This window comes from Schistocerca serialis, chromosome 5 (genome assembly GCF_023864345.2).
Source record: "Schistocerca serialis cubense isolate TAMUIC-IGC-003099 chromosome 5, iqSchSeri2.2, whole genome shotgun sequence".
NCBI lineage: Eukaryota > Metazoa > Arthropoda > Insecta > Orthoptera > Acrididae > Schistocerca > Schistocerca serialis.
This window is the reverse complement of record NC_064642.1, coordinates 552032173-552046285: the sequence shown is the minus strand read 5'-3', so window position 1 is coordinate 552046285 and position 14113 is coordinate 552032173. Positions and strand designations below refer to the sequence as shown.

At 38.3% G+C, this 14113-nt stretch overlaps 1 protein-coding gene across 3 annotated transcripts in view; it reads left to right on the top strand.

Annotated features, from left to right (window-relative positions):
• LOC126481295 (uncharacterized) overlaps positions 1–14113 on the top strand; it is a 166569-nt gene that overhangs the window by 32651 nt on the left and 119805 nt on the right. For all 3 annotated transcript variants that reach the window (XM_050104941.1, XM_050104943.1, XM_050104942.1), the window contains exons 3-5: positions 4758–4902; positions 5043–5242; positions 9150–9315. In XM_050104941.1, the coding sequence (XP_049960898.1) occupies positions 4758–4902; positions 5043–5242; positions 9150–9315 (511 nt within the window). The remainder of the gene's footprint in view (positions 1–4757; positions 4903–5042; positions 5243–9149; positions 9316–14113) is intronic.

Here is a 14113-nt window from a genome sequence, read left to right as displayed (position 1 = left end):
GGGTTACTGGCCCCCATCAGGTGCCTCCCCAGGTGATGGATAGAGGAATGCTCATCAGATATGGTGGGTATCGTGGAAATAAAATACCTGTGGCAGACCAAAACCAATAACTGCTGTCTTACGGAGAGAGAGAGAGAGAGAGAGAGAGAGAGACAGGACCCTCGAAGACTAAGGGAGAGAACCTCCACAGAAAACTCCTGTGAGCTTGATTGCAGTCAAGGGAGCAGCCCTCCCATCGAGCTGGGGTGTATGGCCTGATAAGCTGTTAACCTGAAATTGGCATATCACAGAAAGTGCAACAGAGAATACCAATAATTGGACAGATTTAAAGATGATAACCTTGGCAATGAAAAAGGTGACATGAATAGCGTTCTGGAACATGAGAAAAATGTGTCCAACAGGTAAACAAATGAAAGTGGTACAAGAAATGGAATGATATGAATTAAAAATTTTATGATCAAGTGAAACAAAAATAATGGTATTTGGAGGAAGAAGAATAAAGGAAGAACATATCTTCCCAATTACAGAAAGAATCATAGTCACTCACTTCGCAGTGAGGGTAAGACCAGTGACCATTGTACAATGTTATGCACCAACAGAAGTGTCTGAGGATGGAGAGAAAGACAAGTTTTGTCGCAAACTCCAAGAAACATTACAAAAGCATAAAAAAAAAAAAAAAAAAAAAAGATATCCTCCTGCTGATTGGTGACTTTAATGCAAAAACTGGGAATGACAACCACAGCATGAGCAGATTATCAGGTAACATGGGTTGGGCACCTAAAATGACAGAGGAGAACATCTAATAGACTTGTGCAGCTAGTTTAACCTGATTGTGGGAGGTTCCATTTACTGCCATAAACGGTGTCGCAAAGTGTCATGGGTTTCGCCAGACAGCAGAACAGAGAATCAGATAGACCACTTTGCAATTAGCAGGAAGTGGCGAAGATCAGTCCTAGTTGTGGGGAATTAAAGAGGAGCAGATGTTGGTAGTGAACACCGCCTTATGCTAGCAACAGTCCTTCTAAAAATAGCTGCACAAAAGAGACATTGCTGGCAGAAGAGGATCAAGTTTAATTTTGGAAAGTTGGGCAATACAAAAGTCCAAGAGGAGTTCTTGATCCAACTAAGAAAGCGTTTTGAAGTACCTAGCAGAGCAATAAAATAGAATGACATTGAGGGTCAATGGAATGCAGTGAACAAGATCTATGCCCAGAGTGCTGAAGAAATTCTTGGAACAAAGGGCCACGGCAGACAAGACTGGATCTTTGACCATACTTGGGATTCGACACAGCTGAGGAGGAAGGCAAAACTCTGGCTAAATTGTGCACAGACAAGAGAAGTAAAAGAAGAAATCCAGCAGGAATGCTGCATATTAAGTAGGGTGGTAAAGAGGGTTTTCAGAAAAGATAAGAGAACCTTCATCAATAATCTCGCAGCTAAGGCAGAGGCAGCAGCTAACAGAGGCATAAATAAGACACTATATAACATCACAAGGAAACTGTCAAATAAGAAATTTGGGGTTGATGTACCAATCAAGAACAAGTAAGGAAAACTACTCAGAAATCGAGAAGACCAAGTGCAGAGGTGCAGACGACATTTTGAGAACATTCTGAACTGTGAAACTACAGATGACAATGTGACTCAGCTGAATGTGGACAGGGAAGGACTCCCACAAGATATGTCAATTAATATAGAACCGCCATCCAAAGAAGAAATCCCTAAAGCAGCCCAAGGTTGCTCTTGTACTGACCAAATAAACCCCTTGAGAATAGTAACTGAACATTCATACCAGTCACCACTTCACATGCTGTTTGTAGACTTTGAAAAGGTCTTCGACAGTAGAATTATAACAAAAATATGGAGCTCACTGCAAACTTTTGGAATTCCCAAGAAAAATTGCTCTTGTTAAATGCATGTAGGAAAACTACAAGTGCCAGGTTCAACAACAAGGTCTGCTTTGAAAGCCAATAGCAGTGAAAACAGGGGCTAAGCAAAGCTGCGTGCTCTCACTGATACTATCTAACATCGTACTGAATCTTGTAATGACACTAGCAATGGATAAAGTGAGAGGAATAAAATGGAGCTAGGGAACACATTTAGGAGACCTAGATTTTCCAGATGACCTTTGCCTTCTATCCCACAGCGTCAATGGCATGAAAGAGAAACTAGAACATTTTAAATCTGCAATGAAGAACACCAGTTGGAAAATTAATGTCTTAAAAGCAAATGATATGTGGACAAATGATAACAGTACCACAGAGTTTAAGCTTGAGAGCCATATAATTGAAAGGGTGGATAAGTGTTGCTACCTTGGAAGTGTGATTACACCATATGGTGGTGCAACAAAGGACGTTAACAGCTGCGTCAACAAAACCAAAGGCACTTTTACAACTCTGCGCTCTATCTGTGGATTGAAGGAAATAACAATGAGGACCAAATTGCGGATGTTTGAAAATAATGTAAAATCTGTGCTTCCATATGGATGTGAAAGATGGAAAGTGACAAAGCAGCTAATCCATAAACTGCAGACATTCAACAACAGATGTCTGAGAGACATCCTGGTGGTATGGTGGCCAAATGTCATCTCTAATGAAACACTCTGAGAAAGAACCAGCTAGAAGCCAATTGAGCTGCAAACAAGAAACAGGAAGTGGAGATGGTTAGGACACACACTTGGAGGCCAAATGAACATATTGTGAAGGAAGCACTTGATTGGATCCCACAGGGATGACAGAGATGAGGCAGGCCCAAAACGATGTGGAGATGATCAGTTTAAGCAGAAGGTCAAGAGCAAGGAATAAGATGGGAAGAAGTGAAAATGCTAGCAGACGACAGAACAAAATGGCCACCCTTGTTTGCAGCCCTATGCCACTTAAGGAGTTAAAGGAATTAATAATAAATAACATAGTAATGAACCATGCAGACTGTGTTTGTTAAGGACAATCAGTGTAACACTGGTGTGGTGACTTGTACATATTAGTCAAAAGAGTTATGGTGATTTTAAAAATGTACTGGAAAGCATAGCTGTGTGATGTGAAGTGAATCTAATATTTTCTCGGAGTTGTAAGATGTGGTTCCATAATAATGTATGCAAAAGTGAGAAGTATTTGACTAGCATGGTTTCAAACTTTATTACGGTCAATAAATGGCATGATTCTTCACTTGTCCAACAAAACAAATACATTGCTTTAAGTAGTGATGTGTATATTAAATCATTTTTGAGAACACCATATCTTGTTCTCAGATACTTTATTACATTTTTTGTTATTATTATTAACTTGATTGACCACATTAGACCACTTGAGTCATTCCATGTTCATTTTCTCTTTGAAGATTAGACTACTTGCTTCTTGCACTCAGCCCAGTACTTTTTCATTTATTCCGAACACAATTTTCTTTATTTGTCTGAAATATTTACCAGTCTTCTGTGTGTCATTTCTGCTGAAAGTTTATGATTCATAAGGAGTGTGTTAATTTTGTTTTTGTTCTCTGCATCAGTAATTCTAAGTCCGACTGCTTCAAGATCTTGCTGAATTTCTTTGACCAACTGTCCTCCTCTCTTCTTTCTGAGACTTCTCATCATTAGTTGTTTTGAAATCCTGTTGTCAGGCATTCTTAAGACATGAAAGAAATATGAGATTCTTTTCTTTCTCATTCTGCTAGTGATTGGGTCAATCTCACAATATACAGTTTCATTAGGAGGATTCTCCAGACTCCATCAACTTGGTATTTTTTATTGATGCATGTTCCGATAATTCTTCATTCAGTCTTGAGGAGTTGATTGGTTCTTCTTTCATTTTTAATTTGGAACAGAGTTTCTCAAGCATAAGTTGATTCCGGGAGAATTGCAGTTTTGTAATGTTGGATCTTAGTGTCTATTGACAGGCATCTCTTATTATATGTTAACCAGGTTAGACATTGTGTTTTTTTTCATTTGGTAGGTTCTATTTATCAGTGTTGCTTTCTCACCCAAGTTGTGCAAAATAATTCCTCCAAGATATTTAAATAGTAGAACTATATTAATTGCCTGATCATTTATGAATATTTTATCTATGCAAAGAGGTTTCATGGGCATGATTTCCGTTACCTCAAAGGATATTTGTAATCCTGTTTTTGAAGCAATTTTCTGGAGACTTGTGATCTGAACACGAACTTCTTCCATGTCGAGGGCTAAGAGAACTAAATCGTCAGCAAACCCAAGGCAGTTTGCTCTTATTGCTGGTTTTCCTCCAATTTTGATTTTACATGGATTTTCTTTATGCTAGATTGTCATGATCTAATCGAGGGCCACACTGAAAAGCAAAGGAGTCAGTCCATCATCTTGTCTGAGTCCTATTTTTATTGTGAAAGCTTTGGACATTTCTCCTCTAACTTAACCTTTGAATTTGTGTTAGTTAAAGTTAGCTGAATGAGTCTTATCAGTTTGGGATCGAGGCCGTATGATCTAAGGATTTTTAGAAGTGTGGGTCTATGAACACTATCATATGCTTTTTTAAAATCTATGAATGAGATGAATAACTGTTTCTGTACTTCTTTGTTATAATATTAACCACATTGTAATGTATAGGTTTGATAATTAAGACTACTTTATATAATTTCATCCACTTATTTTTATTTCCTTTGAAACATATCAGTTGGCCATGGAATTTGTGTGTCTGCAATAACTGAGAAAGCATGAGTGGGTAGTCTTCTCATGAAATATGAAAAATTGTCTATTCTGAAACATTTATGTGTTGTTATTTTTAATTTTTTTCTAGGAAATACGTGATGCAGACCAAACATGTATTATGTCCCAAAGAAAAAGAGAGAAAAAGAGACCATTTTCACCAGATATTATAATCCCAAGGAAGAAGATTATGAAAAAGAAAGTAACAAAGAAACCTAAAAAATGTTCTTTTGTAGGTCAGTTGCATTTAATTTAAAATTTACTGCTGAAAATAGTGCACTGTTCTTAACAGATACATATTACAACAGAAAGTCTTTTATTAATATTTGTTGTTTATATTGTTGAGTAATAAAGTAGCACTTCTTTTTCTTTGCAGATGATGATATTCAAGAAAAGAAATTTTCCTGTGAAAAATGCAGTTCACCATATGTTGTAAATCCATTGCGTTCTCATCCTGCCACTCATAAGCAACGTGCACCTCGAAGGGTCTTTGATCCTTCCACTCAGAAGATTATGTTGCTGTGCAATGCATGTGGCCTTACAGCACGTAGAATTAACAAGAAATCTGAGCAAAAGGTAACAAGAAAGATTGTGTTGCTCGATAATGTGGTACTGATTACAGTTACTAGAATACACAGAGGATGTAAAGGACAGATTCACTGCAAGCGGTGACATTACCATTGACCTTCTTGCCTCACTGCACTGCATAAAAGCTGATAGATGCGCCACACATACAGTGAACCACTCATACACAATTGTCAATACAATTGAGAGTTTTCATGTTGTGGTATATTATTATTAACTTGTTTAGTGCTTAAATAAATAAAAAATTTCCGATTTAAAAGTTTTTCACTGTATAAAACCTTAAAAAATATCTAAAAGATAGTTTGTTTTCTAAAATTTATCTAGGCCCTTTTTCTGTGGTCAGTGAACTGCGGGACTCTTCTTTTAATATCAGGTACACTACAATGAGAATATTGCAGTAAATACATGATAAAGCATAACATTTTATAAGATATACAATGTAAGTCACAGCCCTTGCAATAGCTTCAGATAACCAATTAGTGTACTGTTATTTCATAACCACTTTTGCTGACATTCAGAAAAAGGTGCCTCAACCATATTTTTTAATGTTTTAAGTAACTCAATGTTACAGTAAAACATATTGTCACATTTGCAGCATTGTTTGTTTTCATAGTTAATATTTTCTCCGCTAGTTGTTTCTTTCATTAATTGGCAATATGGTGAGTGTGAAATCTCCTCCACACCCTTACATTTTTTTAACCTGATTTTTTTGTCTCATTATAGGCTCATTGCTACCCCTTAAATCACTCTGGAGGCTGGGATAACATCAGGCTTCAATTTTTTGTATTGGAGGAAGATTCAACAGTTAACTTTTCAAATCCTCTTCATTAACCAATTTAGCAAAATGTTTTGGGCACACACAAGCATTAGCAACTGAAAATGAATCAGTATATTTACAAGCACTTATCCATTTCGGGTTCATCTCATTGTTCTTTGGAAATATATGAATCTTAATTTCCGAAGTTTCCAGTGCCTTTAATGGTTAGTATATCCTGCAATCACATACAAACCACTATATTTCATTGGAAACAATTCAAAATATTCTCTCAGAACACCTCAGTAGACTCATAGCTGTAGTGTAGCTCAGCAATTAATCATCAGTCTTTGGAAAGAACTTAACATACTTTGTATTCATCAAATATTCAATGATAGTACAGTAGGTTACTGCAGTGCCGGGTTACTGAATGATGGCAAGGTTGGCTGTAAAGTCAATGTTGCATCTTGCTACTGCATGCATTCACCATGATCCCTACCATTTATTCTAGTAACCGTCGTATTGACCTATCTGAGACCAGAGATACAGCAAAGACAGCTATGGACTAAAGTAAAACTATTTGTAAATACTTTAGGAGTAAAGGATACCACTCACCAAAAAGTACACTGATGGAAAAAAAGTCATCACCAACAAGTAGTTGTGTGATTAATGAGAGTTGGTAGGTGTGTTTCTACATCTTAAAGAAGATGTCTATTCAAATGTTGTGCCAGTTGTGTAAGAGAGGTGCTAGTAGCACCACTATGATTATGCAAATCAGGTTTGCTTTAAATACATGCTGTAGCAGTCATAAGTGTTACTTACCATTGAGGTTGGACACTATGAATTGATATTAGTCAAAAATGTCTTTAAGGTGACAAAGACACCATTATCAACAGCTCCCTGAGTCTTAACGAGGTCAGGTGATACGGCTACAAGAAGCTAGATGTTCCTTCCATGATATTTCAGAAATACTGGCAGTAATGTAACCCTGTTAATGATTGCTGGCAGCAGTGGTTATGAGAATGTACGGTTGCAAGAAGTCCAGGCTCCAGACAGCCACATGGCATTACCAAGAGGGAATACCATCATGTTCGGTGTATGGCTCTGGTACTTCATTCTGCATCTGCCACAGCAATTTGAGTAGCAATTGGCATCACAGTGACACAGCGTAACTGTTACTTATTGGTTGCTTCGAGGATAGCCCCAAGCCAGATGCCATGTAGCTTCCATTCCATCAGCCCTAAACCACCACCATTTGTAACTTCAGTGGTGTCAAGTGAGAGGCCATTAGAGAGTAGGATGATGGAAGCTGATTCTGCCTCAGTGCCAGTGATGGCTGTGTGTTGGTTAGGAGGAGGCCAGGTTAGTGCCCGCCTGTGAATCAGACACACTGCACCTCCAGATGGAGTTATGGTCTGGGTGCAATTTCAGAGGACAGCAGGAGCACTCTTGTGGTTATCCCAGGCGCACTGAGAGCAAATTTGTGTGTTAGTCTGGTGATTTGACATGATGTTCTGCCATTCATGAATAGCATCACAGGTGGTGTTTCCCAACAACTTAATGCTCCCACGTACCACTTTTTTAACACAATATGCTCTACAGAGTGTTGACATGTTCCCTTAGCCTGCTTGATAATCAGATCTGACTCCAATCAAGCACATGTAGGACATCATTGGATGAAAACTCTAGCGTTATCCACAAACAGTATTAACTGAGCTTGTATTGACCAACCAAGTGCAACAGGCACGGAACTCCGTCCCACAAACTGACACCACACACCTGTACAACACAATGCATACATGTTTGCATTCAACATTCTGGTGGTTACACTAGTTATTAATGTACCAGCATTTCACATTTGCAATGGCTTATCTTGCACTTGCATTAACCTGTGGTCTTGCAGTGTTAATCACATAAATAAGTTACTTAGACAGATGAATTCCCAAAGTTTCATTACTCCACATTAATTAGTTTATGGTATTGTGATTTTATTCTGTCAATATAAAAGCATTGAGTCATAGACACGCACACACAAAAAAGAAAGAAACTTGCTAGCTTTCAGACTAATCCTTTCTTGAGCTAGAGCACACTAGCTCGAGAAAGGGTTACTCTGAAAACTAGCAAGTTTCTTTGTTTTTGTGTGTGTGCCTGTTGAAAACACTACTGCTTTTCAGTGAATGGTCTACTTTACTCCTAAAGTAAACAATGGAGAACCCAGGATGAACTTTTCATAATAAGGATAGTTTTACTCACCATATAGTGGAGCTGCTGAGTTGCAGATAGGCACAACAAAAAGACTGTCACAAAATGATCTTTTGGCCATCAAAGCCTTTGTCAAAAATAGACACACACACACACACACACACACACACACACACACACACACAATTTTTGACATAGGCCTTGTTGGCCAAAAGCTGATTTTGTAACAGTCTACTCGTTGTGCCTACCTGCAACTCAGCATCTCCGCTATACTGTGAGTAGCAAGTACCCTTTTCATAATATTGTTACTCCTAAAGTATTTACATTCTACCAAAACTTTCATACAAAATTGTAAACAACTGTAATATTTGAAAGCAGAAAGATATTTTCCACTTGATATGCAAATATTATATAAAAAGAAAATTCACTTGAGAAAACTAAATTTCGAGAGAGACAGAATGGTTGTCCAATACTTATTCCCAGGAGGTAAAATGGCAATAATGCTGATAGAAAAAGAAAGGAGTGAGGGAGGGGGAGGAAGAGAGAGAGAGAGAGAGAGAGAGAGAGAGAGAGAGAGAGAGAGAGAGAGAGAGAGTATTCATAGATTTTAGAACTATTAGTTCCATCCTCAAGGAGGAAAACAGGAATATGGCAGGAGAGGGTAGAAATGAATGACAGTTCGTTCAGACCCCAGGATGAGTGGGACCCCATCTGTTATGAGGATGAGGGGAAACAAAGATGGAGGAGGAGACATAAAAGATTGTAGGAAATCTAGGATGATATATTAGTAAGCATTGTACCAGCTTCAGTCCAGAGATAAGGACAGAGTGAGAAATAAACATGTAGAGAGAAAGAAAAATATGATTTTATTTGTTCTTTGGCAAAAATTTGTAATTTTAAAATTTGTTTCACTGTAATTTCCACATATATATTTTTCCATAGGAAACAAATGATCTCACTAAAGAAAAAGAAATGTACCTAGAAGAAGCTGAAAGGTTTGCATCTTCGTTGGCATCAGACCTTCAAGAGGATGATGCTAGACGGCTCTACTGTCCAGCATTCAAAACAAAAGCTTGCCGTTGTCTTCAGGACCACATAATGTCAGCAGGTTAGTTACAGAATGTATGAATTAGAATATTTTGATGTCCTGGAGATTTTATTCAGTTATAATTTTCGTAAAACATTTAATTCAAATAACTCAAGAATGCACACAAATATCTCCAAAAGTATACAAAAATCAAACAAATTCTGTGTCAGTCTTTTTGGAAATTTCTTAAATATAGGATTGACTTTCATTGCATGTTTTACACACTGCACAGAGTCAGATTAAGGGAAGGTTGTCATCTGACAGCTGAGAACTATGATGTTCCCTTTCTTTTGATTGGGTAATTTGTAAGCTCCTAAACAAGTTCTGGTGCTTTTACAAGGTAATGCATTGCTGTAATGTGAGGGTCAGCAGTAGCGAAAACACAAATTTCATTGTCTCATAATGCATTCACCAACAAGTTTAAGCAAATCTTAAAGTCTGTAATGTACTGACTATTCAGCAAGACTTCTCACTAATACAAACAAAAATTTCAGTCTTGTTTGCACCAAGAATGGTTTTCATCATGACTGGTACACATCCGTATTTCACAGAGAATGTTACAGGTCTGGGATGTGAGAGATCAAAGGACCAGCTGTCTTGGCACTGTGGTTGAAGTTTCAAAGTCTGGAGATTGTGGCAGTGTTATTTTGTCACCAGATGGTGAGATGAGTTTGTGGAATGAGGAAGGGTTTACAGAAGAGTAGGCCTTTGACGTTCAGAGTCAGTACTTTAATTCAGATGGAAGAAAATAGAAAGTTGAATCCCTTCCGATACCATGAGTTGTAAGTCAATGTGAGTTAGTTTTGAGAGATTCAGAGTCCATTTGTTTTGAAATTTTACATCCTATGATAGAATGCTTATCTAATGTACAGAACACTGCCACAGATCACACATTATTTGATTTATTTTTGCAGGTTTCGTTTATCAGTGTTAACCTCCTCAGATACCAGCTTCCGATTTTGTGTGCTGTGCAATGTAGGATTTTTTAAGATTTATGGCACAGCTTATTTTTGCATTGTGCAATATGCAAACATGGTTAAGCTCCATTCTAATGCTGGCTTGCACCAACTTTAGCTTCACTTAGAAATATATATAAATGACTCCCCCAAGCCTGGATACTCACCAACTTATTAAACAAAGGCACTGCCCACAGAGAACACAGTAACCATTGTAATTAATGTACAGAACACAGTCATATGTCATGCATTATTTGTTTTGTTTTTATTGAATTTTCTTGTCAGGTGTGGGCATCCTCAAATCTCAGCTGCAGAAAAAAATCTTACATTGCACAGTGCATCACATGGAAGGCCATTTTAAGGACCACCACTACCTTTTTAATTTTATAATTAACATAGGCAACAAAATCTGGCATTTTTCTATATGCACTGCCAGACAAAAACAATGAAGCATGCAAAAGATGTGGTCGGACGTCAGTGTAACTTCATACATGTACACACTATCAGTGTGTATTTTAATATTTACAGTAAAATCAAACATTAGAAAATCCAGGACGTCATTAATGTTTAGAGTTATAGTTATTTGTGACATGTAGAATGATCACCAGAGTGCTGCCACTGTGAAGGACACGGAAATGCTGCATACTCGTTTTAGACAGTATTATCAGCACCTAACATAATTTGAAAGGGGCCTCATAGTGCGTTCCCATTTGGCTGGGTGGTAGAATCCTGTAATATCCAGATTTTGTGGGGCATCAGACGTGACAGGGGCCAGATGTTAGACTGCATATGGGAACATGAGGACAGACATACTCGTCAGGGTTCTGGTTGATCATGTCTGACTACCACAACGGAGGACTGCCATACTGAGTGCCAAGCACATCATATCTTTTTCACATCACATTCAAGATCAAATAATGGATTCCCTGCAACTTTTTGTGTCTTTCTGCACCATTGGTCAGAGACTAGAAGCAGCGGGAGTAGAAAATTACGATTCCACGTGTAGACAGCCATTAATGCCGCAACAGAAACAGCTGTGTTTGTAATGGTGCTTTTACCAGAAGCGTGGACTGGCATCATATTGCGTTCAGAGATGAATAGCATTTCTGCACTATCCATGATGCATATCCTGACAGAAATTAACAGTGCGGATAATAAGATGAAAACTATATGGGATACTGTGAAACAAGAGTCATGACAACTAGAGTACGAGATGATATAACAATTAAACTAAATGATAGTGTTTTGACTGATAATTCAAAAGTTGCATGTTTTTTAACATTTACTTTCTAAATGTAGCAGCAAAAATAGGATTAAACAGTTCAGCTGAGAACCAAGAGAATCTTTAAAACTGTCATTTCACAAAACTTTAAGCAATTAGAAGAGAATCCTTCTCTGAAATTAACAGAACTATAAAAATTTTAAAAAACAAAAGCTCATGTGTTGTTGGAATTTCAAACAGAATTCTGAAAAGTTGTTCTAACTTAATAAGTAACATCCTTAGTGGCATATGTAAAGTATCAATGGCACAGGGATTTTATCCAGATAGATTAAAATTATGCAGTTGTTAAACCTCCTAATAAGAAAAGTGACAACAAAGACTTGAATAATTATCATCCAATTCACTTACTGCAATTTGTTTCCAAAATACACATGTCAAAAAAGGTTTTGCATCACCTCAGTCGCAAGAATTCTGGAATCTGTACAGAAAATTGGAATAGAGATAAACATTAACATCATTTCTGCCCTTTTTATTGCTCATGAAAATCATACCTTGCATGTTGTACCACCATACAGTGAGACCTTCAGAGGTGGAGATCCAGATTGCTGTACACATTGATACTTCTAATAGCCAGTAGCACATCCTCTTGCACTGATGCATGCCTGTATTCATCATGGCATACTCTCCACAAGTTCATCAAGGCACTGTTGGTCCAGATTGTTCCACTCCTCAATGGCGATTTGGCGGAGATCCCTCAGAGTGGTTGGTGGGTCACGTCATCCATAAACAGCCCTTTTCAATCTATCCCAGGCATATTCGATAGGGTTCGTGTCTGGAGAACATGCTGGCCACTCTACTCGAGCGATGTTATCCTGAAGGAAGTCACTCACAAGATGTGCACGATGGGGGCATGAATTGTCATCCATGAAGACAAATGCCTTGCCGATATGGTTGCACTGTTGGTCGGAGGATGACGTTCAAGTATCATACAGTAGTTACGACACCTTCCATGACCACCACTGGCATACGTCAGCCCCACATAATGCTGCCTGAAAACAACAGGGAACCTCCACCTTGCTGCACTCACTGGACAGTGTGTCTTAGGTGTTCAACCTGAGCAGATTGCCTCCAAACACGTCTCTGACGACTGTGTGGTTGAAGGCATATGTGACACTCATCGGTGAAGAGAAAGTGATGCCAACCATGAGCGGTCCGTTCAGCATGTTGTTGGGCTCATCTGTACCTCGCTGCATGGTGTCGTGGTTGCAAAGATGGACTTCACCATGGACATCAGGAGTGAAGTTGCGCATCATGCAGCCTATTGCACACAGTTTGAGTCATAACGCGACGTCTTGTGGGTCCACGAAAAGCATTGTTCAACATGGTGGCGTTGCTGTCAGGGTGCCTCCGAGCCATAATCCATAGGTAGCAGTCATCCACTGCAGTAGTAGCACTTGGGTGGCCTGAGTGAGGCATATCATCGACAGTTCCTGTCTCTCTGTAGCTCCTCCATGTCCGAACAACATTGCTTGGTTCACTCCGAGATGTCTGGACACTTCCCTTGTTGAGAGTCCTTCCTGGTACAATGTAACAATGCAGATGCAATTGAACTGCAGTATTGACCATCTAGTTATGGTTGAACTACAGATAAAATGAGCTGTGTAGCTCCTTTGTTGTGGAATTATTGGTACTGATTGGCTGTCGGACCCCCTCCATCTAATAGGCACTGCTCATGCATGGTTGTTTACATCTTTGGGTGGGTTTAATGACGTCTCTGAAAAGTCAAAGGGATTGTGTCTGTGATACGATATCCACAGTCAAAATCTATCTTCAGGAGTTCTGGGAACTGGGGTGGTGCAAAACTTTTTTTGATGTGTGTATTTGGAATTAATGTAATGGAGAGTAGGTCCACACTTATGCGTAGTGAAGTGTAGTCTCATATGTAAATAATAACACTTTAGTCAGCATCTCATAATTTGGATTCCAGAAGGGTTTCTTGACTGCAAATGCTATTTAAACATTCACTCACCAAATATTATAAGCCTTAAATAATAAAATATTGCCAGAGTTTTTGATCTTCCAAGGCATTTGCATAAATCATGCCACATAGAAAAACTTACATTTTATGGAAGTGATGGCTTCATACACAACTGGTTTGAATCATACATAACAAACATAATGAAAAAGTTGTGCTGAGAAATTCAAACAATATTGGAAGGAGAGAAAATTTTAGTGGCTGGGGATAAATCACAAAGTGTGTCCGACAAGGCTCAGTTTTGGGCCCACTCCTATTCCTTATGTATGTCGATGACCTTGCACTTAACATTCATTGAGCAGAATTGGTACTTTTTGGAGAAGATAAGTGTTATAATAAATAACATTAGGCAGAAAGCATTGGACGAGATTGCTAATGATGTTTTCCAAAGAATTGTTGAGTGTTTTTTTCTGAAAATACACACTCCCTATATGTTGAGGAAACATGCTATATTCAGTTCTGTACAACAAATAGCCATACCAACAGTTGATGTAGTACTTGAGCAGGAGTCAGTAAACAGGCTAGATTATCCAAATTCTCAAGTGTACATGCTGAAGAAAACTTGAACTGGAAGTATGGTATCACAGAGGTGCTCAAACAAATAAG